The sequence below is a fragment of the Gymnoscopelus microlampas genome, assembly GCF_963454915.1.
Source record: "Gymnoscopelus microlampas genome assembly, chromosome: 21".
NCBI classification, from domain to species: Eukaryota; Metazoa; Chordata; class Actinopteri; order Myctophiformes; family Myctophidae; genus Gymnoscopelus; species Gymnoscopelus microlampas.
This window is the reverse complement of record NC_139958.1, coordinates 22,564,019-22,591,840: the sequence shown is the minus strand read 5'-3', so window position 1 is coordinate 22,591,840 and position 27,822 is coordinate 22,564,019. Positions and strand designations below refer to the sequence as shown.

Genomic DNA, 27,822 nt, shown 5'->3' with positions numbered 1-27,822 from the left:
ACCACTGGTCAGCAGGAACAACTTTGATAGAATGTATCGCCGTCACCGAGAGCAGGTGGACAAGTGGGTGTATGACTGCTGACTTATCTTTGTCAATTAAATGGTACAGGAAAATGTCCAGATTCTGACCGTTCCTTCTTTACACAGCCTTGGTGAGGCAGCCGTAGTACCACAAGGTGGCGGCGTATTTTGTTGAGGTATCGGCTGCTTCCATCATGATACCCAGGCTGTTGGCAACTGTGACTAAAAACAAAACGAAAAAACGATTTGCTCTGTAAGTTGTTGCATTAACTATCCATTGTTCGTCACTGTATGTCTATCCAGATAATGCATGTCATGTTATCATAATGTTTCTGATGTGCAACATTCGCGTTCTCTGATGTGATAATAGTGCATGAGGTGCTCTAGTCTAGTCGAATATGCTGAATAAACGAAGACACTGTAATGTTTTCTACTACGATTAGAAAAATATGCCTTTTAGTTTAGATTAGAACCATTTAAAGAAAAAATGAGCGCATACTTCCTGGCTCTCTGGGTTTCTAAGGCAACGCGTCGAAGCTTAACTGTGGAGGGTCATCATGGGAAGCGTTTTCCGTTATCAACGCGGAGGGAAATTCGAAACATTTCAAGATTGTGGTATAAATATATTTACATGACTTGTTTTGACCATCAGAAAGAAATGTTTGTACACTAAAAAGCCAATGCTTTGAAGGAGACCCTGGTCTTTGTCTGCAATAGCCACAGTTGGCTAACTAGCATAAGCTTCATTCTCAAACATCATAAAATAGTGCTCCAGGAACAATATAGTGTTAATAGCTGTGTTACTATAATAACACCATTACAACACCACATCCTCACATTATCTGTGTGGGATGGGTCATTTATTCCACTTGTTCTATGTGGTGTGTATGGTTTGTAAACTTTGTAAACAAAGTTGTTTTTTCATCTCAAGGATCCCCAGATTAGGCTACCACGGACCCCCATCTGAAACTTTTGATTTGAACCGAGGACCCCCACAAGAGAAGATTTGTGTTAACATGTCTAACAATACCACAATTTTGATTTTTTTCCCCAAGATTTTTCGGAATGTTTGAAAAATAGCAGGTGATTGCTAGATCGATTTATTATCAGATTATAGATTGGCTATTTTTGAGTTAAAGTGGTTAAACTGTGATGCTATATGAACACATTTTGGAACCCCCTCAAGGACCTAGGTTCTAGGGGTCCCCAGCCTATGGTCCCTCCCCAGACCCCACCACTATGCTTCACCATCTGGGTCGTGATTGTATGGTTACTAAAGTTAACTACTTAAACCTCAGCATCCATATTCTGGGGAAAACCTTCTCAGAAAATACCAGATCTACAAGCTCATAACACGTTGACATGCTGTGAGCTTGTAGATTTGCTATATTCAGCGAAGATATTTAATGTAGAGAGAAAACAGAAAATTCACTAGTATAGTGCCCTGAGGGACTCCGATCAACTGAGGGTGGGCAACTTTGATGATGGAGAGGGCCACTATATTTCCACACTCACTCCAGAGAGCATACTTTCATCATTCTATGTCACATTAAAGTAGCAAAAATAGCCGATCTACAAGCTCAAAACGCGTCGCAGTTTTGAGCTTGTAGATCTGCTATTTTTGCTATTTTTGAATTCGAATCCAGATTTTTTTTTTGCTGTTTTTGAATTGGAATCCTGAAAAGTTATATTTTTATTTCATTTCAAATGCATTTAGTTATACTTATGCTAACTTTATGAACTTAAATACAAATACATTGGACATACAAAAGACAATATCATTTTAATACGAGTCATTAAGCTACTAATATAGACTGAAGCAATTAAAGTGGGTCATGTTTGCATGTTTGGAATTGTGACAGCTGAAATCAGTTATATATCAGTATTCTGATAGTAACTTGGGGGCCGCATTAAGTGAAGGTGTGGGCCGCATGTGGCCCATGTACGGTTTAAGTTTTATAACCTCAGCTAACGTTAGTTTTCCATTTAGCAGGCTGCCCCGCGCAGTTTCTACATGAATGAGCATCCCTGGACTGTGTCATTGATGGACGGGAGTGGTGCTGTTCATGAGAAATGAAGCTGAACCTGGAGGTTGTGTTGTCATCCAGCATCAAAAGGAAGAAACCATGGCCACGATTCTGCTGGCTTGGACTGGTAAATAGACTAAACTGTGATGTAGTAGTAGCATTATACTGTTTTTTTAGCAATACTACAGTGTAAACATGCTCACAACAAGTAGAAATCCTGCATTCAAAATTTTACTTGAGTAAAAGAACAAAAGTATTGGCGTCAAATTGTACCTAAAGTACCAAACGCAGTGTAATCATATTTAATACACATTTTTGAAGATTTGTCAATTTCTTTAGAACATAGCCGAGCTTGTAGATGGGCAAATAGTTGAAGTCTAGAATATGGGTTTTGTATTAATAATAGTTTTCAAATAATTGTAGTGGAGTAAAAAGTATATTTGCCTCTGAGATATAGAGGAGTAGCAGCAATTTAAATACTCAAGTAAAGTCAAAGTACCACAAAGTTGTACTTAAGGACAGTACTTGAGTAATTGTACTTAGTTGATTTCCACCACTGGCTTCCTGTTGATGACAGCTAATTTATACATTGTACGACAAAGTATAATTCAGGCTTAACCCTCCTTGCTACTTGTTGAGAGTATGTTATGTATGGATTTCAATGTCCAGGAGAAGGAGTCTGTTTTCCTGCTGGATGACAAGCGTATCAGCGAGATCAACATGGTGACTGGCCGCACCAAGAGGAAGACTCCTAAACTCTACCCCTTGCTGACCAATATGGTGACAATGTCTGCATCTCAGAATGGTGGGTTTGAACTTATGTAGGGCTGCAACTATCGAATATTTTCTTAATATATATAACATGTAAAATAGCTTATATACAAGCTCACAATGCGGCACATTGCGTTTTCAATATTTAGTGATTTGTTTTTGATTTTTTCTTCCTATAGTGACATGCCCAAAATGGGCATTTATTAATAATCAATTACTTCGTTAATAATCGATTATTATTTTTATAATCAATTACATTGATTAGTTCGATTAACTGTTGTACCCCTAAACTTATGCAAGTAAATTATTGCCGATGAGATCATGCCACTAGCTCTTTTGTCCCCCAGGAGTATGGCTTGCTGGACTGTTAGTCTCTGGAGAGCTGTTTCTCTGGAACAGGGAAAAAGATTCCTTAAAGATGACTGCAGCAGCCCCTAAAGTAGCTCAGCTGGTTACTGATGCTCAAGGTTTGTATACAGTAATTCAACTGCCTGATGTGAACCTAACATCTGTTTTAACTTGGGCAAGTTCTAGTCAACTCAAATCTCAAATCCTTTAATGTGTGTGTTGTCACAGGGAATGGCACACGTCTATCTCTCCAGGTGTCAGCGGATGGGATGCGTGTGCTCCTTGTATCTCTAACAGGGCAGGTGTGTCTGTGGGAGGCTGCAGATATCAGGGACTTGACAGGGGTACGAGATGGCACTGCAAGAGGAAATTGGACTCGTATACAGCCCCTGGAAGATACAGTTCTACCTTCATCACAAGACAAAGAAGCATCGCAACACTGCATCTTTGTCAAGTCAGAGGTCAACATAATCTAATTTAAATATTAGTAAATATATTTGTATCGGGCCGCCTGTTTTTGCCATTGTATAGTTTAAATAAATTACTCTTTTTCCACTATTGTTCAATTTGATTGATATGCTCATATATGTATCTCCCCCAAAATGCTCAAAACAGGCCATAGGTGATGTCTGCTTGTCAGTGTTTGCTTTCACATCTGAGGAGAAACTAATTATCACCTTCCTGAAAATTCAGTGGGTGGAAGGCCATGTGAACCGAGTTAGGTGAGTGGACTGGTCTGTGTGGGACACCTGACATAAAAAAAGAAAAAGGTTTTATTGTAAAGTAATTATGAGGAAAATATCAACTGTGCTTTTAACTTGGTTTATTTCTTTCTCTAGTTCTGTGGGATACAGTGTAAGATGGATCAACAAGACATATCTCATGTCTGGTCTCTCTCCGCCCTGTCGTCCAGTGAAGTCCAGAGGGGCATTGTTGCCAGCTTTTTCCCCTGATGGCCTACTATTAGCCATTGCCCTGAACCAGAGAGATCCCAGAGTGAGCATCTAGCCTCACATGTTTTGCTTATTTACTTCTTCTGTCCATTTATGGCTGTGGCACCACTCTCTGAAAATGTGAATTCCTTTTCTCTTTTTTTTACAGACTACACAGGTTCTCTTTGTCAGCACACAGAATTTTGTCTCAGTGTCCAGTGGACTTGGGGGATGTGGCAGCAAGAAACTAGAAATCCCATCAAAATATGTGAGGTAGAGTATAACTGAAATATAAACAAAAACTCTTTATATTATCTCACCGTATCTCATTTGAGTAAACTACATTGCCTATACGTTGTGGTTTTATGTACAGTACATGCGTGTTGTTGAATTTGTGTGGCCAGAATGCCACTTAGATTCGGTAACTTCTAGAAACACCAGTTCACATCTCAATTAAATAAATGTTTGGAGTTTATTAGTCTTTGCTGGAGAAACTTTACTTTGTGAATTCATTTTTCTGTGTCCTAGGTCTTACTGGGTGGGTAGTGTGAGCTGGGCTCCAGGTGGGCTTTTCCTGGCCTGTGTTCTAAAGAGAGGCTCCCTTCTTATGTTGGCTCGTCTTGGGGCTCTTCTGTCTCTATCCACATCTGGCTGCAATGTGGACTTTGGTCCTGCACACTTCCTACCTCTGCACCCTCTGGTCACCTACAGGTAATACACTTTACGTCGCTTCATTAACCCATTAAGGCCGGGAAGGTATCTGTGTCATTTTAGATTTCTTTGGCTATTCAAAAATAGCAGATATACAAGCTCATAGCGCTGTGAGCTTGTACATTTTTGCAAATCTTTGAAAATATAATATATTTTAAAGCGAACATTTTTAACTCAAATCTTTGCTTCTGGGGATTCTACAAATGTCTTATAAATCCTAAGAGTTTTTTGAAAAAACTTATGTTGCTATAAACAGTGGTTCTCTTCTTTTTAATCACTTTCTACCTACTCTGAACCTACTTTAGTGTCCCTACATCATTATAGGTGAAAATGTTAAACATTTAAAAAAAATAGTTAAAATAGGAGATCTAGATAGAAGTTGCCTTCCAATTTTGTACCAACTACCCCTTTTCGTTTCAGGCCACCAATGTCTGCAGGGAAAAGAGATGCTTCTCTGTCAAGCTCCAGTTTGTCTGCACGGGATATCCTGAGGCAGCGATATTCTGTGACCTGGCATCCACGCATGTTCTACGTCATTGTGTCCGACGGCTACATGGCTACAGTTCTGAGGGTGCCAGAGAGGCCCACCCCTGCCCTCCTTATTAAAGACCTGCTACAAGACACTTGCCAAGGCCTGGAGAAGACTAGACGGATGTTGGAGAGTTCACAGGTGAGAAACGCTGGAGGAGTCCGCACCATCTTAATTAAAAAAGAAAGAAAAGAAAAGTGGACTGTTGAACTGATTCCATGGTACTTTCAGAATACTTTTCTTTTTTTGCCTCCATCCACTAACTTGCATTAATGTGTCATTGTTGCTTCACAACCCATATTTTGATCCTCACAAGCTGGAAGATAATCCTACTGCGAGAAAACAGTTTTTGAAGGGATGTATTGACTATTCTCTTTCCTCATAATCTCCTTAGATTCACGCAAAGGCCTGGTTGGAGTCTATGAGTTGTTTGAACCCCGTTAGCAGCTTGGAGGAGCTGAGACCCACGGATCCATCTAGGGCCAACGTGACGGTCACTGACACTCCACCAGCCACTGCTGGCTCCACTCTTCCCATTTTCCTACAAGACCAGGGAATCATGGGGGACACCGCTGAGCTTCTTCACAAAGTACAGGTGTGTCTGGTTCTCAATGTCTGCTAATACAGTGGTTCTCAACCTTTTCAGGGCGCAAACCCCCAAAATAATCATATTTAATCATATCAAATCATATTGGGGGTTAAATATATATTTAACCCCCACCCTGACAAGCCCTTTAAATTGTAGGAGTTGAGGCATTACATTTAGTTTTACCCGGTTCCACAGGTAAATATTATGAAAATAGCTGATCTACAAGCTTACAAGCTCAGCGTTGTGAGCTTGTAGATCAGCAATTCTTTATTTTTTCTTATATTATTTGACAATTTGGCCAATGTCTGACCAGTTTTAGTTTGTTGATTATTTTTGATGCAGTAATTCTTCTTTTTAAAAGGTCTTAAAAGTCCTTAAATTGTAACTTTACTGTCATCTGGGGACCCCCCCACCCCCCCCCCCCCCCCCCCCCCCAAAAAAAATCATGTGGTCCCGACCCACAGGTTGAGAACCACTGTGCTAATAGATCATATGTGATGGATCTTTTTTATATACGTCGATGTCTCTAATCTGTATCATTTGTCAATCATGTGTCATTTTGCTAGGCATTATTTGAGGACGATTCTGATTTAGACGGACTACCTGCGGGTTCTCATATGGAGGAAGGTGGCCGTCTGGAGTTCGCCTCAATGTTTGACACCCTCCATGCCATGTCAGACTCCCAGGCTGGTCCTGGAGCCATCCCTGAGAATCACTCAGACTATGTTCATTCAGAAATTCTCAGTGAACTTGATCGCGTTCAGGGTAGTCTGCTAATAGCATGGGCTCTAGGTGTATCTTTCGGAGGCACTGTGGAACACAGGGAATGTCTCATGAGGTACACGCTTCGCTGTATGATACGACTGGCTGCTTCTCTCCGATTGATCCCCGCCGCCTTGGCCCACGCTGGAAAAAAGAACATCTCTTTTTATTCTCACCTCCTCAGTCTACTCAGGAACATTCTGTCTTTTCTTCCCTGGGATGCCACTCGTGCAGAAGGGTGGGGTTGCATGGGCTTAATGGTAGAGCTCAGCCAACATTTGTTGCGCATGCTGCTGTCTCCTCCCCCTGAATCCTACCAGAGTGGCCAGCCTAGCTGTCAAATATCCTCTCAGAGCCTACACACAGCCCTACTTATACTGCAGACGGTGTCTGACAGTCTCGACCAGACCTACAGTCTAGGGCTGAGAACTGGCTGGGCCGTCACTCAGGAAAAATCTGTCCCCCGGCCACCAAAGTCCTGGTCGTCAGACGGCTACCATGTGCCTCTGCTTCAGGATGAGCAGGAAGGGATACCAAACACGATGCAGCAGGCACTACTCCCTGTCCCCCAGCGACCGTCCAGCAGGTAGAGCCATTTTCTCAACTATCTTACTGTCCTTTTTCTGTCCATTTCCTGTCTCTCTTTATGCCAGTGTTAGCAGAAGTTTCTTATGTGTGGTGACTGGGAATTATCCTCTTTTCTTTTTTACGTAGATTGTTGGGAGTGTGGCAGTGGCTTTACAGGGCTACCAGGCAGTACATGGAGGAGCTTAAAGGCGTCAGAGGTTGTGATGGCTGGGATGAGGAAGAGGACCAGGTGTCTATGATCCTGGGACAAATTCAGACAGCCATTCAGAGTACAGGGGAGCGGCTTGACGAGGGCCCTGCGCTGCTGGGTTATTCAGGTGTGATACAAGTGTACAATCTGTTTAAAGCAGTGGTTCTCAAACCTTTTAATTTCAAGGACCCCGATAATAAGAGTGTAAACATGGAACCAAATGGACCGTAAGTACACTCTTAAGGTAACAAGACTGTAAGGGTCCATTTAGAACCCCCTCAAGGAACCCTAGGATCCCTGGATCCCACTTTGAGAACCGCTGGTCTAAAGCACCTACGATTAGGGGGTGTTGTTGGTTGTATGTCATTGCTCAAAACCAGTTGATTTCATGTCTTGTCCCCCCCCCCCCCGCCAAACAGGAGAACAACACTTCCTGTTTGGCTTCTACTCGCAGAGTACCGATGCGTGGAGGTCAGGAATATTAACGGAGACAAAAAGAAGTGAGAAACATGGCTTCGTCTTTATAGGTTATTCATGAATTGTTCACTTACAGAGTAGAATGGAATATAAATCATGAGTTCTCTTTGTCAGATTGTAATCGCAGGGAGTTCAACGAGACACGGCTGTGCCTGGCCCTTCTTTATGGGCTGTTGTTCCAGTACCGGTTGAGAGAAGCCCAGGCGCTAGGTGACCACATGGCTCGCCTGATACTGTACAGTGATGGACATCAGAACCAGGACTACATTACCTCTGCAACAGGTCTGCTTGGCTCAACAATACTTAGCCGTAATTCTCATTTGAAGCTGCAATATGGAACTTATTTGAATAAACATATTTTTAACCAATCTGTATGCTAGGGCAATAATATAACTAGTACATCTGCAGTGGTTGGAGGTGGACACCCTCTACTGAGAATGTTTTAACCTGGTGTCAGGCAGGACACCTACTGGTTGATAAGGAGTACTGTCTGAAGTTCATACTGTATGCTCAACGTATCCCATGCCCAAGCAAGGATTTCCTCTTGGAAGGCTGATAGAAATTTGGTCATTCATGCAGGATTGTAACTCCACCCCCATATTTAACAAAGAAAAACGAAAAGAAAGGACAAAAAAATCTAAACAACAACACTACATATATATTTATATTTATGTCATAAAGCACTTGGAAAATGAATTAGTTTTTCAGAAATATATCAATATAAGCTTTTTATCTACTTAGTCTCTCAGTTAATTTGGTTATCGCTACCTATTCTATGAAATAGATTTGACAAGTGTGATGTGATTGTGAGAAGTTTTATTTTTGTGCTCCGTCTTTGCATCCTGTGGCAGACACTCCTCCTGGCTTCTGGATACCAAAGGAAATCCACAGTGAGGCAGCGTATGCAGTGGTTCAAACTCTGGGGAGGTTCATGGCCTCTTACTTTACTAACCAACCCCTCTACATCCTGCCTCCACACAGTGTAGAGGTCCTACCCCCTCTACACGTGCCACATGGTGATGCACATTCATCTTTTGCTAATGCATATAGTATATACCTTTCTGCTACGTGTCTGGTGGCTAGGGATGTAACCGGTGATTACTTTTCTGATTAATCGATTAACCGAGAAGCACATGTGTTCTTTTTAAGAATTGTTTTTATTTTCTATATATCAACAAACCTATATGAAACAATTCTAATAGATTTATTTTGATTTTTAAGTGGTCTGATTAACCACTTAATCCCTATTTTATTGTTTGTCATATAACAGTGTCGTGCAAAAATACAGAAAATAGCCTGTCTACAAGCTCACAGTGCATTGTGAGCTTGTACATTTGCCATTTTCTGTGTTTTTAAAAATGTTGTTTATCTTTTCCTAAAATCGACTGTTGCACCCCTACTGGTTGGTAAGGTGTTTGTTTATCTTTTCCCAGCCGTGGGAGTTGGGCGTTTGGTGCCCCTGTGTCAGGAAAAGGTGTCAGGGGCAGTGCGTGGGCAGCAGCTGTCAGCAGTGTGGACAGTAGAGTATGCCCTGGATCTCCTACTACTGGGTGGACTTCTGCCTGAGGCTGTGTGGCTGGCTCATGTTCTTGGGGACTGGAAGACTGCAGCTTCTCTTGGCCTGGCCTATACCCGTTACAGCACTGAGCACTACGACTTCACTCGGTCAGTGGGTGCATACTGTTATTATACCTTGTATGTCCAAAACTGATACTTATTACTTCAGAAAATGGAAAAAAATAACCAGTGTTCTAGTGTACCTTGTTGTTTATTGACTAGAGTTCATTCATACTCTGCTTATTTTGATCTGGAGCGTCTCCTAAATGCCTAAATTGTAATCGTTCCAATGGATCTGATGTAGTTATAATTCAGTCACAAGCTCTTATTAATACTTTTCATTTGTTAAATATTTATAAAACTCACAGGCAGACGTAACCACTTTTAACCAGGTGTCCCTATTTTGGCTTTTGGGCCTGGCATTACATTCAAAACGTTGTCACATTGTCAGCTTATAGATTGACTATTTTCACTACTTTTGTGTTTAAAATAGTATAAAGTGTAAATTAGGGAATTCATTTAAAACATGAATTATGGAGGTTTGTGTCCAACAGCAACAGTATGCTCCTGGTGAGTGCGAGGACCTGGGTTCGAATGTAACCCTCTTTCTCTGTCCTTGGTTTCCTGTCTCTCTGCATTGACATATCTGAAATAAAAAGCATGAACGTGTATGTGTTTATGGTTGCTGTGTGCCTCTTGTTTCAGACATAGGCTGCGAGAACTCCATCTCACAACTGTCTTGGAACCAGGGCACATCTTCCAAGCTCAGCTAGAGTCTCTGCTTGGTAGAAAAACTGGCTCACAAGAACCTAAAGAAGATAATAATGACTATAAGAGCTTCACAGGTTTGTGAACCATGGCAACATTTTAGCACAATATTTTGCTGTGCATAACACAGAAATTCCTATTATTTGAACCTTTTTGTATATCTTGTTTTTATTTTTACATTTCCACTAGACTCGTTGGAAGGAGAAGAATTATTACAGGTTTCGGTACAGGAGATTCTGAAGGCTTCAGTTATGGCTGGAGCAGATGTTATGTCTGAACCCCTGACTGCCTTGTTGGAATCTGCTAAAGACCTGTCCTCCAGCTTGCCTGCTCTAGTGCCCAGTGGACTGTACCTACCTGCGCCGCCTCTCTACTGTCCCCAGCCTGCTCCCAATACACAGGTACACTCAACAGAAGGGTCAGCTACAATGCCATTTCTAATTCTGTCATTTTTGTTGATGCTCCTATCCAGAGCGACTTACAAGTGCAAAATCACAGTAAATGGCATGAACCCTAGTCAACAAACGACAGAGTATAGATAGTCACACGTATAGAGGTTAAAGAGAACAATGTAGTGCTTCAAAAAAACTAGGATATCAGGTGAAGATCACATATAGCATCTGTCTAAACAAAATGCTACATAAAAACAATTATATGTGGTCAAGCAAAACAAATCTAAATAACAAAATAATGCTGTTACTGTATATGAAGTCCTTGTATCAGAAACAAATCTATGTGTGTGTGTGTGTGTGTGTGTGTGTGTGTGTGTGTGTGTTTGTTTCATTTTTAGGATCCTGTCGGGACGTTAGGAGAGCTTGCAGAAGTTGCGACCCGTCACAAGCTGTCCGCAGTGCTTCGGAGATTACTTTTGCTTCTGAGATCTGCCCGTTGCTGTCGTCCTGCTGCCCAGTGGTACATCAGAAATCTCCGTCGCGCCAGACATCTACTGCACAAGGTACATACATTGATTCCAGGGCAGGATACTAATGTTTACGGGAGTAAAAAAACATGTTTCTTGTGATGTGTGAAAGTGTAGAGAGAAAGGAATCCTTGAGAGAAGAAATGATAGTTGACTATTGTAAAGCTGCTGTGATACCAATAAATTAGTGTTGGGTAAGGTTTAATCACTGAGGGGTGGTCATTGTTTTTATGGTCCACTCTGTTCTGGTAGTTCTTGGGCTCATACTCTAAAAATACTGAGTGTTGATTTGAGTCTTATTTTACACTGACGATTTGAAATCATGTACTGTATATTCTATTTTTAATGTTTTGTTTACACTATGCTATGAAATCCCTATATCTTCTCAATGGCTACAATTACCTTGGTTTGTTTACAGATCAAGCAGAAATACTCCTATCCCTCTGCTACTGAGGAAGAGGAGCCTTTCCCAGATGGCCTGATGAAGTTCATTAGCCGCAGTGGATTCTTCAAGCAGGGATCCAAAAGAGATGTCCAACTGGATCCTGTCACTATTCAAACTATTAGTAAGAAGCTATCTATGGCACTGCCTCTCAACGTGGGCTCTGGGGGCCCCCAGGTGTCCATGAGGGGTTTCCAGGGGTGGCCAGCTAAATGACTGATAGTTACAAACCAAATGGAACCTTAGGGGTCTGTAACTCTTGAGGATTTTTGTTCCCAGAGATAAAAATCATATCAAATGCAGGTCGTGGCCTAATGCATATCAATCTGATAGTACTTGAAATTACTGTACTGATCTACAGTACAGTATAACGTATATGCCTGTCAATGACTGGGTTAGTGTTCGATTAATCTTCTGATTATATGTCTGGGGAAATCTAAATTCAATGTACTGTAGGGGTTTGAAGGGTGGAGAGAACCAGTGCTAACAAATGAACGTCCACTGTTTTGAAAACCAATCCTGATACGGTCCCAATTTGATGGACTGCCCTGAAGTCTTTGCATTGGTTCTGTGATGCTGTTATTTTTACAATTTCAGAAATGTTTCCTCACAGTTTGAGCCCATTCCAGACATATCAGAAGGCGGAGATCTCTGATTGATTGTCTGGCTACGTGAGACTAGTGTTTGATAGCTGATTACATTTTGGAAACAGATCAGAGTAGGAAAATTATTCACATTCAATACGTTCTAAGTCAACCAAACCTCTTAAAACAAGTTTCACCCCACATTACTTTTTGAATTCTTTGCTGGTGTTCTAGAAGACTGGCAAGTATTGTGCACTAAAAGCTATTCAGAGTTTAAGTACAGAGAAATTGTTTACACTGCTTCATCCACTAACAAGTTACATAAAACATTTGATACAGAATTCGAAATGATTCCGATTCGATAAGCAGATTAACTTTTAGCTTTTGTGTTTCCATCACCAGTTTGTTTCAGAGAGCTATGTGGCCTGTGCTGGATGCTTCATGTCAGGGATCAGCTGTCTAGTTGTTGCAGGAAGTACCAGGCCGTAAGACATCATCACACACCTATGCAGGTATACCTATCATAAGTGTAGTAAGTGTGTAGGATAGCCTCTGCCTTTTATACCCCCTAGATAACTGTATTTGTTCCCCAGGTCTCTGGAGATTCTGAGGGGAGACCTTCCTGTGAAGAGGCTCTCCGCTGGGCCTGCCGTTTCATCCCTTTCTCTCGCTTCCTCAATGCTGAGGAGATACTCCAGGACATGCTGCTCAGCCTTGTGTCAGAACTACCTCCCGTCTCAATGGTGAAATGACCATTTCCTGTGTTTACTTACAAACACGCACTGGCATGTTGTTTTGTTGTGTAGAACAGTGTGGCTTTGAAAGAAGACAATCTTTTGGTTCATTCTTTGCTAGGTGGCAGAGAGCCTGGTGCTTGCCTTCCCAGAAGAGGAGGAGTCTGTCAGAGTGCCCCTGAGAGAGAAGTATAACTCACTTCTGCAGAGACTGAGGCAATGCACTGTCCCAGGTACGGCTACGTCTCTGTACAAATAGGTTGCTCCGAAGCACAGTGCCTTAACTTGATTATCATTCAGTGTGCACCATGCTCTGATTTTTATCCCTACTCTCTGGTTGCATGCAAAAATATAGTATAAATCTTCGCTATTTTTGTGCAACGCTGTTAACAATAGGGCTTTAAGTGGTTTATCAGACTAATCTATTTAGTTGATTATAAAAAAAGCATTTAAAAAATGCTTCTCGTTAGATTCATAGAAAAAGTAATAGATTGAATAATCGATAAGAAAATAATTGATAGTTGCAGCCCTAATGCATTCTCTGTCTTCTTCAGTAGCGGAAAAGGAGGAGGCGGGTGAGATGATGATGATTGTCCTTCAAGACAAACTCAGACAGAGAAGGAAGCACTTAAAGCGTTTAAAGAGACACCTGGCACCTCTTGAAGTTTGCCTGTGGGAGAGAGAGGAGGAAGACAAGGGAGGAGGTGTGGGGACAGCCATGTTAGGGCGGCTCCCTCTAGGGGCCAGTCTGAGTAGCGGCACCCTGACTGATGCTGGTCACCCCTTGGTATACAGTGATGGCGACACAGCCACGTCAGAGGCTCTCTCTCCTGACCTGCCAAGCAGACCCGTGGCCAGGTAACCAAGCTACAATATTAGGGTGAAATTATTCATCGATCAACAGCAATTAATCACATGTCATTTTAGTAAATATAATGGCATGCATTATGTACAACTGCACCAAAATGTGAACACTTGTCTATGTTCCATGTTATGAAAGCAAAAAATATGTTTTTGGCTGCTGGCTATATTTTAATTTCAAGGTGTATTTTGGGGGGTTCAGATCTTATTCTGTGGACTTTGTTTGTCCATTTCAGGGACAAGAGAGTAAAAGTAAAAGGCAAAGCAGATGCACAGAGAAATGCTGTCAAGAGGCAGAAGGTCATCCAGGAGGAGAGTGAGAGTTGCATGACCCCATGTGAGGGATCTGAAGGGCAGCCTAAGGTGGAGCAGCTCTCCCTGCCTGTGGTTGGTACTTGGGAGTTTGAGCTGGAGGATCAGGAATACCTGCGTTACCTGGAGCTCTTCCTTAGCTATGTCCTAGAGAAGGATGATGCTGAGGGAGCAGACTCAGGCTGTGAACCCCCTCTACTGAATGGCTTCTGCTCCCAGCTAAGGGACAGAGAGCTGCATTCCTTCACCTTTGATGTGCTCACCACTCTTCGTCGCCGTCAGCGGGATGGGCGCCATCCAAGGGGACACGGGGACAGCAGTGCTGCAGTTTTCAGGGCTGGGCACTGCTATAAGTCAAGCGACAAAAGTTCTACTCCTGAGCCACCGCCTTCCACAGTATGGAGTGAAGCCCCCGTGTCCACATCCAACCTTTCTGTTGCTTCCCTCCCTGGACTGCGAGCTGGAAAGCAACAGGGCTTATTTGGGCTCCGACAGCAGGCCAGCAGAGCCGCAGATCCGAGCAGTAAGGGAGGTCACCTGGACTTTGAGCCTGGCACTGTTCCACCAGAGCAGCTGACGGAGCGCTTGCCGCTCGACTCCCTAATTTGCGTGGAAGCCCAAGTGGAACTACAACAGGGCCTTGACCCAGAACTGGAGGCTCGGTTCCCTGAGCTGAGCAGGCTGCTGGAGTGGATGGTACGCTGGGCTGACCGGAGGCTGCTACTAGGACACTCCAACAGGAAGAGGGAGAATAAGAAGAGGCCAGGGGAAGAAAAAGGAGTAATGATCCGGGTCAAAGCCTCGGCACCGGCTGTCCTCACAGCCCTTAGCTTGATGGAGCGCAGGTACACTGCTGCACTGCCCAGGACGGAGCAACGGGTCCATGTTCCAGAAAGACAAGGGACTGTGGCCTCAGTGCAACAACACGAGGAGGGCTGGAACCTTGAGAGAGAGAGCAGTGTGGATACAGGCTACCCTGGATCAGCAAACACACCCATTGACCTTCCTGATCAAGATCCACAACAAGGGGAACTGTCCTTGTGAGTATCTCAGGTTTTTACGCTGTGTGTGTGTGTCTGTGTGTGTCTGTCTGTCTAGAGCTAATCCCACAAACTGCTGGACCGATCAGCACCAAACTTTGTATTCACACTGCCAGTAGGCCACAGAAGTACCTCCACAAATCTTTTCATATATGTTTTATACTTTTGGACACATTCAACTGTCATTTCATAATGAAAGTCAATGAGGCTGTGATCGCACTGAAACCTTGCCCACATTTGGAGTCATACTGTACGTCATAGACGACTTACGTTATGTAAAGATGACTGATGTCACAGGCTGGTCACATGCAGTCCTAGATCCACTTTGGAGCCATGCCGTTTCTAAATATGTGGATCCTGAGATCCACATATTTTCCTAGTTATATTTCTGTTACTGTATGTAGAATAATCTGCTCTTATGTTTTCCTGTACCAGATCTGACTCAGAGGGACCAGAGAGGGGGACGTCAGACTTGACATCACACCATAATGACCAAGAACAAGTGACCTTCAACCATGAGATTAGAGCACCACATTCACAACAGCTGTCTCCTGACCTTGACATGACACTCGAAAAAGAGGGTATTATATTTGAACATTGTAGATTAGAAGAGTAACTGAAAAGTCATTTGAGAAAACTTTAAAGAGAGAATATAAAATGACATGTAGATGTCTGTGTATCATAGACAATTGTGGTGCCAGTGAGTCCTTAAGAGCATCGTCCTGTCTTTCTAATGGGGACACCTCTGGACACATCTACTCACATGAGCCGGTCAGTAAACATTAATATTACAGTGGCAACAGTTATTGTCAAAGGAAATGTTAAGGTCTGACTGTTGCTCTTCATTTCTAGGCTTTAACTCTTGGAGAAGTACACTGCTTGCAGAGAGATGAAGACGTTTCCAACACGACTTCTCAGTGAGTTAATAAAAATAATATTAGAATATTGCAAACCACAGTTGGTATTGTCGTTAACTTGTCAGGCATATATAAATTCCAAAATTGGAATGGTTGTATTTCTGTCCTTTTCCTCAGAGGTTCCAGCAGGACTGCAAGCTCAGAAGCCGCTCCTCAACTCCATCTTCTCCCTGGAGTGGAGCCTGTGGATGAAACGGTTGTCCCTAGTTCAAGTGGAGTTCAGCCTCACAACACACCAGTCACTCCTTCTCTCCATCGTTCACAGAGCTCCACAGCCAACACTCCCACTGTTGTTACTACTGCTCCAAGTCAGCCCCCACTGGCACAGACAGAGCCTGTGAGACAGCTTTTGAATGATGAGCTGTTCAGAATGGTCCAGGTAGGAACAAGTGCTGAAAGAATAGAAACATTAGGATTAGAGAGGGGTTTTTGTTTGTTTTTCCCTAAATTGACTGTGTTTTTGTGTCTTTATTTGCTACAGATCAACTTTATGAGCCTGATGCAGGTGGCGGGAGCCTTCTTTACCAACTTTCCATTTAGTCACCAGAGTAGTATCCTGGACCAGTCCAACGTGAACCCATCAAACCTCAACATGCAATCCTCAAGTGCCACCAACCCCTGGCAGCCAAATTTCTTATCTTACAATACCAACATTTCTGCTGGGCCTCAGACACAGACTGCTGTCCCGGTGTCTGGATGTCAGAGCACTCAGCCTAGTCAGGCCCCTGTATCCAGGTCTGTGGACCCGGCCCCACAGAGCTCAGTAGAACTGTCACCTATTAGACCACAATTACACCAGTCTTCTGCCACCAGAAATCCCCCCTCCAATGGCAACCCAGTGTGGAATTCTCAGGTAATGGCAAGTTGGTCTTTTAAATGTTAAACACACTTAAGCCCTGTCTTTAGGTGACCGGAGACCCCTAGGTCTCTACCCCTACGCCCCATCCTATTTTTTCTCTACACTAAATAAATATCTTTGCAGAAAATAGCTGATCTACTATCTCACAATGTGCCACATTGCAATGTGTTGTGAGCTTGTAGATGCCAAATATTAACCCCAGAATAGAGAAGCTAGGGTTCATTTGGTTAAGGTTTTGGTTAAGGTTTTATGTGTCACTCTATAGTTTCCTCCAAATCAGAATATGAGTAATAATCTTAACCATTTGATTTAATTGTGTGTTTTTCTTTTCTTGCTTGTGCTACAGGATATGCAGCCATTGTCAGTCCAGGCAGAGCTACCCGGAAGCCCATGCAGGGGGAGGAGAAGGCTGATCCCATCCTCTCAGGGACTTTTGACTACCATGGAATCCAACCAGACTATTCCCAGAACCCCTTTGATAGCGCCCTCTTATGGTGACACGTGGGACAGCCCTGCTCCCCAGGTCTCTGGGCTTGAGCCCCACCCTCCCCTACTGCCACCGCAGAGGCCTGTCAGAAAGGCCTGGGCCCCATGCACTGAGAAGAGAGAAAGGAGGGTTGTGGAAAAGGAGTCCATAGTTCCAGCTAGACACCTCAACCTAGACTTGCCTACAAATCCTTCACCTGACCCAACCCTGGAGACGGCTCAGTCTCATGCTCAGAAATCAGATTGCTGCTGGTTGAGACCCAGAGGTTCAGAGCCTCCTCAAATCTTCCCTGCTCTCCCTGTTCACAGACCCCCTCCAAACCAGGGTCTGCGTCTGTTGCACTTTCAGCCTGAGCCACACCGCTTCACCGCTGTCTCTCAAGCATCTTTACCACCTACACCCAGATCCTCTTCTATCATTCCAGTCCCCATGGGAGAACCCACAAGTATCCAACTTCTACACATAAATCCTGAACCCAGAATGGTAGGCCGGGCCCATTTGAATTCAATATAATTGAATCCCTATATATTGTGAGCTTGTAAATATGTTATTTCAGTTTTTGGATGAAGGTTTTTGTAAGTGTGACAAGTGGCCAAAAAGGGACACCAGGGGGGAAAGTAGATATCACTGAATCATACTCTGTAACATGTACAATATGAACTTGTGTTTTCCATATTAGATGCTGCCCCTCGCTACCCCTCCAATCCAAGCAACTCATCTCATCTCTCTGGAGGACTTGGCTAGCTTAGATATCGGGAGGCAGAAGGCGGGAGAAACAGGCCTTCGGCTGCTCAGTGTACACCCAGAAATTCAGAACTCTGACAATGCTGCATGGTCCACCAGCCCCTATTCCAGCAAGAGGTTTATGCATCACATCCCATGTTTATATTTGTATACTGTAACTTGTCCCACAGTGCCATACTTACTTTGTGTTTTGCTTTTTAGGCAGAAGAGGAAAGAGGAAAGGATGAGGAGGAAAGGAGAGAGAACAGAAGTCACGTTCAGACCAAATCATTCCATCATTCCTATTCAAGAGGTAGATCAATGTCACTCAATTCTGCATTCATGTTACCTTTACTAATATTAACCACTTGAACCACTATATACTATAGCGAAAATAGCCGATCTACAAGCTCACAACACATCGCATCACAACACGTTGTGAACTTGTATATGAAACCATGCATCTTCAGCCAACAGATACACCTGTAAATGAGGAACCTGTTGCCGATGGAGTAGAGTCTACCACTGAGCAGGGCTTTACCATTCCACTTGGTGAGTATCATATTCATCCGGGATTATACTTTATCTCGGTGTCAAACAAATACAGACATTTGGAATCCAAAAGGTTTTTGGAACTTGGAGTGGGCAATTCAAAATATTGAGTGATAAATATTTGATTTGATTGCGGTTGGTTTAAAGCTATCATAACCAAGCAATCAGAACAAAGAGGTGTATGTTGTTTTGTCATATATTATCATCGTTTCTCAAGAGCCTAGAAACTATCAACACACATACACACCAACACATGTGGGTGGATATATATAAGTTAATTTCGTAAATCGAAACATATGATTCCAATATATATATCGAGTCCAATAGTGTTATCATCTGGCAGTATGTGTTATAGACAATTTCAACATTTTATTGTTGCTAGGAGACATGGTGTACCTTATCAATTGAGTGTTATCATCTGGCAATGATTGTCAACATCCGGTCGGCAGTTATTGTTTACACCAAAGCAAAATGACAACAACTTGAGCTGGTAACAATTGATAGTAGTTTATGATGATGTTTCCCATGACAGTAGTTACAAACGAAATGTTCACAGGGTTGAAACATTTTGAGAAGCTGTATTATTGTTTGCAGCCTAAGACCATTTATATGAATTAACTTATTCTTCCAGGGTCCTTTGACTCCATGCTGACTGGTCAAAGATTGCTGGACAAGGCAATTTCCACCACAGCTGAGCTTCATGCCTTTGCCTCCACTCACAAGAGACCCCCTGAGACTCATGATGTCTGCACCAATACAGAACCAGGTGAGCATGGAATGGAGACCATTTGCTACAGTATTGCATTCAATGCAATACCATTTTACAATGAACAATGAACATTGTTCTCACAGTAGCCACTCCTTTATCACTATACAGTGTGTACAGGGAATTATTACTATAGTTAGAGTGTGTGTGTGTGTGTGTGTGTGTGTGTGTGTGTGTGTGTGTGTGTGTGTGTGTGTGTGTGTGTGTGTGTGTGTGTGTGTGTGTGTGTGTGTGTGTGTGTGTGTGTGTGTGTGTGTGTGTGTGTGTGTGTGTGTGTGTGTGTGATGGCTACTTATGTATATTCTCCAAACAGACATTATGTATGGCTTACACATGTGTTTCCCCTTATTGTCCAGTACTCAATGTACACTGTAGGCCCTGTAACCCTTAGGTCCTGCTAGACCGCGTACAGTATGCTCATACTTTATAATAGCTTAGAATCTAAGCCTTAGGTCATTCAGTTCATGAACTCCAAGTACACTTCATAAATGTATGTAAACCTATCAAAAGCATAATATCAGGAATAAGATTGCACTGTGAATTACAGAATTCAACACAAGTGTAATTTCGTTACAGCATACAGTATTTGCATAGGTCCCTTGTCGACGGACTATACGCCAGTAGGGGTGTCTGTCAGGCATGCCGCATAAGTAAGTAATAGTGTTTTGAGTGTGTCATCATTGATTTCTCTAACTTCTATGTACTGTATGTTTGTGTGTGTTCTCCACACAGCACAATCTTCTGCTGCAGTTCCTCCTGATTCGTCCCTCCATCTGCATCTTGAAACCCCTGATCAAGACACACAGGAAAAACACAGGGACCATGTAAGACTGGGATTCTCAAACTTTTTAAAATTCCAACGACCCTAATTTGATACCACTACAGTGGAAATCTGTTTATTTAACTCTGAGAGTGTAAAAATTGAACCATTTGGTTCTGTTTATACACTCTCAGAGTTACAGACTCAAAAGGGTCCATTTGGATCCCTGATGGTCCCTGGACCCGACATGGAGAAACAGTGATGTTAGAAAATATGCTTGTCATTGAAAATGCACAAAGCAATCCACTATGTATTGTCGGCAGGATCAATCCATCTCACTTTATCTGTCTCTCCTTGTCTGTTTCTCTTTCTGTTTCTCTGTCTCTGTGTCTCTCTCTCTCTCTCTCTCTCTCTCTCTCTCTCTCTCTCTCTCTCTCTCTCTCTCTCTCTCTCTCTCTCTCTCTCTCTCTCTCTCTCTCTCTCTCTCTCTCTCTCTCTCTCTCTCTCTCTCTCTCTCTCTCTCTCTCTCTCTCTCTCTCTCTCTCTCTCTCTCTCTCTCTCTCTCTCTCTCTCTCTCTCTCTCTCTCTCTCTCTCTCTCTCTCTCTCTCTCTCTCTCTCTCTCTCTCTAATTTCTGTCTCTCCCCAATTGCTGTCTCATCTGTCTCTCACTCAGGAACTTCAGGGCCACCAGTTCATCAATGTCATTGATTTGGAGGATGGAGCGCTGCTCCAGGACCTACCAGCCTGTCCCAGCCCAGCGATACAGGACGTTCCTGCCACCCAGCCCCCTCCTCCTACTTCCGCAGAACTCCATTTAATGGCACTTTCTGTTATTAATGATGCCCCTACTGCTGCACACACCTCTGTACCGGTCACAGAGGGGAGCCCGAGACCCATAACTCCTCCAGGTATTGAGCCTTTAGAATGAATGAAATCAGATATTTGGCAAAGCACAATATTGTGAAAGTAGAATAGGTTTCATTCCAGCTGGACCCTAATCTCTTGTGTACCGTGTAGACGTCCCTGAAACTCTCCAGCCTGTTGAGCCCGGTGGAGACCCAGTGACAGTCAGCCTACTGCAGCACATGACCAGTCCGTCAGTGGCCCGTGATACCGTGAGCAGCTTACCCGTACCTCCAATTGTCCAGGTCTCTGCCCGCCTGTCAGAGATGGATGCCCAGTTGGCAGCCCTGCAAAGGATTGCAGACCACATGGAGATGGAGTTTGCCAACTCCAGGCTGGTATGTTGGCAATGTCTTGAGCCTTTTACCAGACTGAGCCTGACTGGTACCGCCATATTTGAAACCTGAACACAGGCCGTTTTCAGGCCGAGCCGAAAATGTATGCTAATTAGTAATTCCTGGCCTAACATTATGGTAATTGTTCGGGCCAGGCTCTGTTTAGGCCGGCCCAGTTAGGTCCTGGCCTTAATTTTCAGGCCTTTTGAGAACTCTAATGCCTTCTCACAAAGTTTTACAGTGGTTTGCTCAGCTGTGGCTTACTTTTCTTTTGATCCGTTCCTAATAATAAAAATACATTTGAATAATAACAAACCCGTCCTGAAGATGTAAGCAAAAAAAAAAATCCCAAACCCAATACATTGTTAGGACCTGTTCGACTCATGTCAGGTACCAGACCACTAATACTTTTTCCATTCATCATGTTTCCCAAGTTTGTCAGGTCTTTTGTTAAGATAGAATGGGTATGGTAGCTTGAAGCCTTCCACTTTCCAGTTTGTCTCTCTCTCTCACTTGTCTTTCTCCTCTAGTTGGTGAACACCATTGAGACACTTACGCCAATCACGGTCCCTGGTGTGAGGAACAAAACAGTCAGCCTGGATGTGCCAAAAAGAGGTTTGACGACAGACATTTCCTCAATAAAGATTGTAAAAGAAAGACACCAAAACCATTGTTATCTAATAAACCCACACTCGTCCAGCTTCCAGGTGTTCTTATTCGACTATGCACTCTGTTTATGTCACAACCGAACCGACCTCACTAATCAGGTTGCCCACATAAATCCTGATTTGATAGCCAATTTAATAAAAAACGACGGGAATTTGCTGATTCAGTCGTTACAGTGACATACGGATTAGAACGTCACAATATAATTAATGGCCCCTCTTTGTTTGTTTCAGCATGGACACCACGACCACACACTTTGATTGAACCAAATGCTTGTATAGACGAGGAGGATGACCACAACCGCTCCATTCCTGAACTAGAGTCATTTCTGTCTCCTGAGACTGCTGCTATTTATAGAAATGCTTCTTCAAGCCTTCACAGTCCTTCAGGTGAATATAAAGTTTATTAATGAACCACATTAAAATGAATAATGCCTGCTAATAATACATCTTTATTTATGCTTTGCCTTGTGCTTTGGGATTGAAGCAGTGTTTCATCAAAAGCACAAACAATGAATTGATTCTGCACATATTCTCACACATATCATCAAAATCTATTAAAACTCTTTCACATAGGGTGCATTCGGAAATCGTACTAGCACACCCTAGTGTCTCTCTGGTCGTAAGGAAATTCAGAACGGTTGAAAATTTAGTACACTGTGATGTACAGTGTAAGCAACATGGCTGCAGCTAATACAATTAATAAGGGATCTGTTAGATTTAGATCCATTTTTGTCAATTTGCACTGACAATACTGTTGACTACTGTCTATGATTGCACATTGGTAAACCCATAGCTCTGGGCAGACCTAAATCTAATGCTCCATTATAGTGCCCCTACTGCTGCATTATTAATTTTATTTGCTGCAGGCAGCTGTGTTGCTTACTAGACTGCCATGTTTTCAATCGGCTGTATTTAAAAAAAGAAAATCCTGAACTGGAAAACAAACTACAAACTCAATTTAGGGTTTCATGACCCTTTAAATGAAATAAATGACAAATTGCATGACCTAAACTAAATTTTAGAAATTCAAAATATTATATTACTGGCACATATTTGATGTATTATTTATTATACTGAGGCCTGGCATAAAATAGAATTCACATGTATAATGGATGTGCCATTACGCCTGCATTTTTGACATAGTATGCTTTTCAGCTTGCACTTGACTGGTGTTTAATAAATTGCTGTAGCCAATGGATCAAATGGAAAATTGAGTAATAATTACTTTATTAATAATAACCAAATGATTTGCTGATGTGGACAAAAATACTGAGAGTAGTCTGTCCACATGGACAGACTTGAAGCAGGAGGACTAGGTCAAGTATCTCTAATTACCAGACAAACAGCTAATGTTACCAGAACACATACCACTATAGTGGTATTAGAAACGTGTGTATTTCCTTCTGATCCGATAACAGCCTTATTGAGAGTAGATGATAGTTAATTTGTGAAGTAGTTGAATGTGGATGGCTGCAGGCCTGTCTCCTGTCAGTTCAGAATGATAACAAATACATGCGTGCACATGCTATATGAGTATGGGAGGGCAAGCACCTTTGGAAAACACTATCTACATGGGCCTTACTGCAAGTGTCATGCACCAAATAGCAAATCTACAAGCCTTGTAGATCTGCTGTTTTTGGCACGGGACATAGTCATACAACGGAGTATAAATTAGGCATTAGCTGTGTCACCCAACACTGAAGCAACAGGCACTCACAACCGCCGATCCAGAACAGAATCTAGGTGTTACAGTGCAGTAGCAGCCCAAATTCAGTTTTGGAGTCAGGTTGAATTTCTTCCCAGTTGTATCTCTCACCAGTTTAATCTCTGTGTTGAATGATTGTGTTGCTCCTGTAGATGTGAAAGGTAAGATGACAGAAGCACCTACAACATCAGGAATCTCTGGAACGTAAGTCTTAACATAACAATTCAGATTTCAGTCCTTTTTATACTACAATGATAAACATGTATTTTATTGTTCTCCATTCACTCATAATTTCTGCTGTTTTTCTTATGCGCTTACTCTCTTCTGTCCCTGTCTCAGGTGGGCAAATGATACTCTGGGTTTTAGTGGGCTGAGTGATGTGGCAGATATCTTGGGTGAGTTGGTGAAGGAAGGGGCTTTATCTCCCACTAACCTCGGATTGCCCACGACACACGCTGCCCACCTCGAGAGGTATTGTAAATACTTAATTTTGTTAACTGTGTAAATCAAACCTGTTATGATTCCAAGTCTGCAAAAAACATGATTACTACTCAGCAGCAAGTAATGTGAAATGTGTCATGGAAATCAGGCAAGACCAGCAGCACAGAAGACATACGTTGCAGAGGAATGTGCTTCTTGAAGAGGAGAATAGGAAGGAGTTAAGGATTTGGATGAGGAGCAAACAAAGAGAAAGACTTGCAGAGTATCAAAAACAACGGGAGGGAATGAGAGAAAGAGAGTACAGACCTTACTCCACGTCTGTGACATTGGTGAGAAAGACTGCAATTGTATATGACAATGGTGTATATTTTAACATTTCTTACCACTTTCAACCCTGTTTTGGGTATTTCATTATAGGTGAAAAAAAATAGATTAAAAAATGTCTATGGCTTTAAAGTAAAAAAAAAAAAGACGTTTTCAAAAATAGCCGAAATAGCAGATCTATAAGTTCACAATGCATGACCTTTTAGATTACTATTTTCACTATTTTTGAAACAGGGCTTCAATTATTGATGTTGATCCTACCACTGTTTTCTACAGAAATCAACATACACAAACCCAGCAACAATTAGGAAGATGAAGCTGGAAAAAGACAAGTATGTACAGAACAGTATATGTCTATATTATCAGACTGTGTTAATGTGTGTTTGTGCATAACAGTGGTCTGTTTATGTTTCATTACAGAGTGATGCTTTTGGAGCAAAATACCCAGAGGACCCATGCGGCCTGTACATTGATCAATGATCTTCTCACTGCTCCTCTCACCCTGCCCAACTCCTTGCAAAACCAAGGCGCCCCTTCTGCTGCCTCCATACTGTCTGCTACAGCTCAGACCGCTGGCAGTGCACATGGCAGAAACAGGTATCCTGGCATCAGTAAACATTATTATTTTCAGATGACCCTGTATGCATAAATCTTTGAAGAGTTATACGGCAACATTTTGAAAGCTAATACAGAGAACGCCTGTTTGATGTTGTTATATTAGTAATACATTGAAAAGTGTGACGTGCCTTGTGCCATACAGTGTTCACAATGATATAAAAGTAAATCTGTATAATATCTGAAATTAGGTATATATGAGGAACATAATGGATGTGCTTTTTTTTGTCAAAGGGCTCAAAGTGTATCTGCTGTTGGTAAAAGAATGAGACCAAAGTCCCAGTTACAACAAGCTCAGCCCCATATTTGTCAATGGGAAAACACTGAACGACAAGGACAGAATCTTCATAACAGGCTGGGACTACAAAGACCAGGTATCTCACTTGGTTATTCAACTACTTTTATGGAGATTTTATCTACAGTATGTTATAATGGATAATTTATTTTTGGTCAGAATTCATTGAGAGGATAGCCCCTTTAGATGCAGCATCTCATTTTAGAGGGGGTCCTATTGTTATAATGGATAAGCAGCTCAATCTGTTAAAATGGAATGCCATAAAGCAGTGGTTCTCAAACTTGTATTAACCAATTTTGCTTGTGGGGACACCCTGGAATCCAGTAGTGTGTTCTATGAATACACGCTATACATAGTATGCTCTGTGTGAAAAAGGGACTATCTAATTAGTGTGAAAGGTTTACAGAATACATGGAACGGTCTGCTAACCGTCTTAGCTAGCGTTTCTGTAAACGCAGAAGAAGGGGCTGGTATAGCAGCCTATTTATTCAGCTGATAATGTAGTGTCCGAGGTGAAGGCTTAGGTGAGCCTATTCAGGTGATAATGACTGCTGGCCATCGGAGTTCGAAGTAGCTCACACGTTAACTTAATTAGTATTCAATAGAAACTGTGCGTACATCACGAGTGCAACAACAACACACAACGCACAATGTTTAACTTCATACGTTTATGTGTGATTTTTGTTTTTCGATCAGTGACTTCTCTGCCAAGAGACTGTCTGTCTCAGGTGACCAGACGAGGCATGATCAGTAACGTAAAGGGCAAGTGTAAGTCAAACATGATCAACCAATTTGAAGGAATGCACAGACAACCCTGTGGACAAGGGACAAAGACGAGACAAAGCAAATCTCCGACTGGAAGGCATGCTGTCGTAAGGGATGAAGTAAGAAGGGAGCAGAGGGAGATGGAGTTTGAAGAGGAAAGAGATTGCATGAGCCCATGGATCCCCCCTCCAGAAATCCGTCGCTTGTTGGATATGGAGGAGTCCGACCCTGATCTGGTATGTGTGGATTTATAAATTAAATTAAAGCCTCAATCCAGTGTTTTTTTGTTATGATTATTTTTTTTACGTAATTGTAGTCATTTCTAGTGAATGTATTTAGTTATAATTAGAGAGGTTACAATTATTCCTTCCCGATACCTATTCCAATACCTGCATTTGGATATTGGCTGGTACAGAGTACCGATCAAATACCAACACGTAATAGAAATGTCTAGTAGCAATAAATAACAATTGCATTAATAATTGTTAAAGTGCAGCCATAGAAGTAAGTAAAATAATTATGTAAATAGTACAGTAAGATTATAAAACAGTAGTACAACATGATAACATCAATTGAAGCAATCAAAACAAATATTCACTGTAAATTAAATATCATGTGATAATCAGATTGGCGTAGACTGGCACTCTCTCTGATACCGCTAGCAGCATTTTGGGCAGTATCAGAAACTTTTCCGATACTGTATCAGTATAAGAACAACTCTAGTTATAATGAAGTTAAACTATCCTTCATTTGGCTGGGAACCCACTGGCACCAAAACCCTGCATTAGAAGTTTAGAGATGTTGTGGTTTCATGTGTTTGTTTCATGTGATTTGTTTTTCTGCTTAGGGTGTGGGTGTGACTGAGCGAACTGATGGTCAGAATGTGACCAGACCTGGCATGTCATGGATGGATTGGCTGGAGAACCCGTCGGAAAGTGCGAGCACAACCCTCAGCAAACTTGACTGGGCTGCAGTTGAGAGCATGGTAGCTGCAGAGGGGACTATCTAATTAGATTAAAGCCTGATTTATACTTCGTTGCGCACCGGTGTCACACACCGAATACAGCCAATCTACAAGATCACAACGCGGTGCAATGTGTATAAAATAATTACAAATCAAGTATAAGCCATCTCAGGAAAATAGATACAAACCCATCAGCCGGCTTTAATACATGTTTTTATATAGAGTAATGTCCAACCATCTCTGTGCCTATCAATCAGTTTCATTTTACTATTGCCTATTATACTAATAGTTTTTAGTTAGTTTAGTTTTTTTTTATACTAATAGTTTTCACGTTTCCAATTTAGACATTTTATTTAAAATACTTTGTGCTTGTGGAAATGGAAACTTTATAATTTTAATATATCATTTAATTTTCATAGGAAACAAGAATTGCAATGTAAATTAATTGAGCTATCAGTATATTTGTTTTCATTTAAATAATTAAACCAATGTAGAATGTGAAACATGGAGTTTTGTCTCATGTTTATTTTTATTTTTAGCGGCGCTAGCAAGGTATAGAGCGGATCCTGCTCTATACCTG

At 42.1% G+C, this 27,822-nt stretch overlaps 1 protein-coding gene across 3 annotated transcripts; it reads left to right on the top strand.

Moving 5' to 3' along the window:
• Positions 1-182: 182 nt before the first annotated feature.
• On the top strand, positions 183-27,692 carry cplane1 (ciliogenesis and planar polarity effector 1). Of its 3 annotated transcripts, XM_084047744.1 has the most exons (49): positions 183-274; positions 2,015-2,175; positions 2,718-2,853; positions 3,167-3,286; positions 3,396-3,628; positions 3,783-3,889; positions 4,007-4,163; positions 4,269-4,372; positions 4,628-4,810; positions 5,231-5,480; positions 5,734-5,934; positions 6,495-7,276; positions 7,405-7,595; positions 7,888-7,968; positions 8,060-8,227; positions 8,797-8,961; positions 9,379-9,610; positions 10,208-10,347; positions 10,460-10,671; positions 11,061-11,225; positions 11,608-11,755; positions 12,618-12,727; positions 12,809-12,958; positions 13,071-13,182; positions 13,504-13,807; positions 14,047-15,162; positions 15,598-15,743; positions 15,848-15,933; positions 16,015-16,079; positions 16,197-16,458; positions 16,561-16,932; positions 17,285-17,908; positions 18,105-18,286; positions 18,371-18,461; positions 18,619-18,700; positions 19,332-19,466; positions 20,199-20,290; positions 20,901-21,135; positions 21,245-21,468; positions 21,996-22,080; positions 22,365-22,520; positions 23,991-24,042; positions 24,178-24,309; positions 24,428-24,608; positions 24,880-24,935; positions 25,024-25,200; positions 25,453-25,592; positions 26,210-26,514; positions 27,126-27,692. In XM_084047744.1, exons 2-49 carry the CDS (start codon positions 2,095-2,097, stop codon positions 27,285-27,287), a joined length of 9,690 nt encoding a protein of 3,229 aa, XP_083903870.1. In that variant the 5' UTR covers positions 183-274; positions 2,015-2,094; the 3' UTR covers positions 27,288-27,692. The 3 variants fall into 3 exon arrangements, with proteins under 3 accessions (XP_083903870.1, XP_083903868.1, XP_083903869.1); XM_084047742.1 differs by having other exon boundaries at positions 18,105-18,461; XM_084047743.1 differs by having other exon boundaries at positions 246-274; positions 2,012-2,175; positions 18,105-18,461.
• The last annotated feature ends 130 nt before the right edge of the window (positions 27,693-27,822 follow it).

Excerpts from the sequence above, each read along its gene's own strand:
- cplane1 (XM_084047742.1), top strand. The coding sequence starts at position 2,095 with ATGAAGCTGAACCTGGAGGTTGTGTTGTCATCCAGCATCAAAAGGAAG. Across the intron at positions 12,728-12,808 it reads ATCATCACACACCTATGCAG|GTCTCTGGAGATTCTGAGGG; the intron begins GTATACCTATCA and ends TTTGTTCCCCAG. Across the intron at positions 15,163-15,597 it reads CAACAAGGGGAACTGTCCTT|ATCTGACTCAGAGGGACCAG; the intron begins GTGAGTATCTCA and ends TTCCTGTACCAG.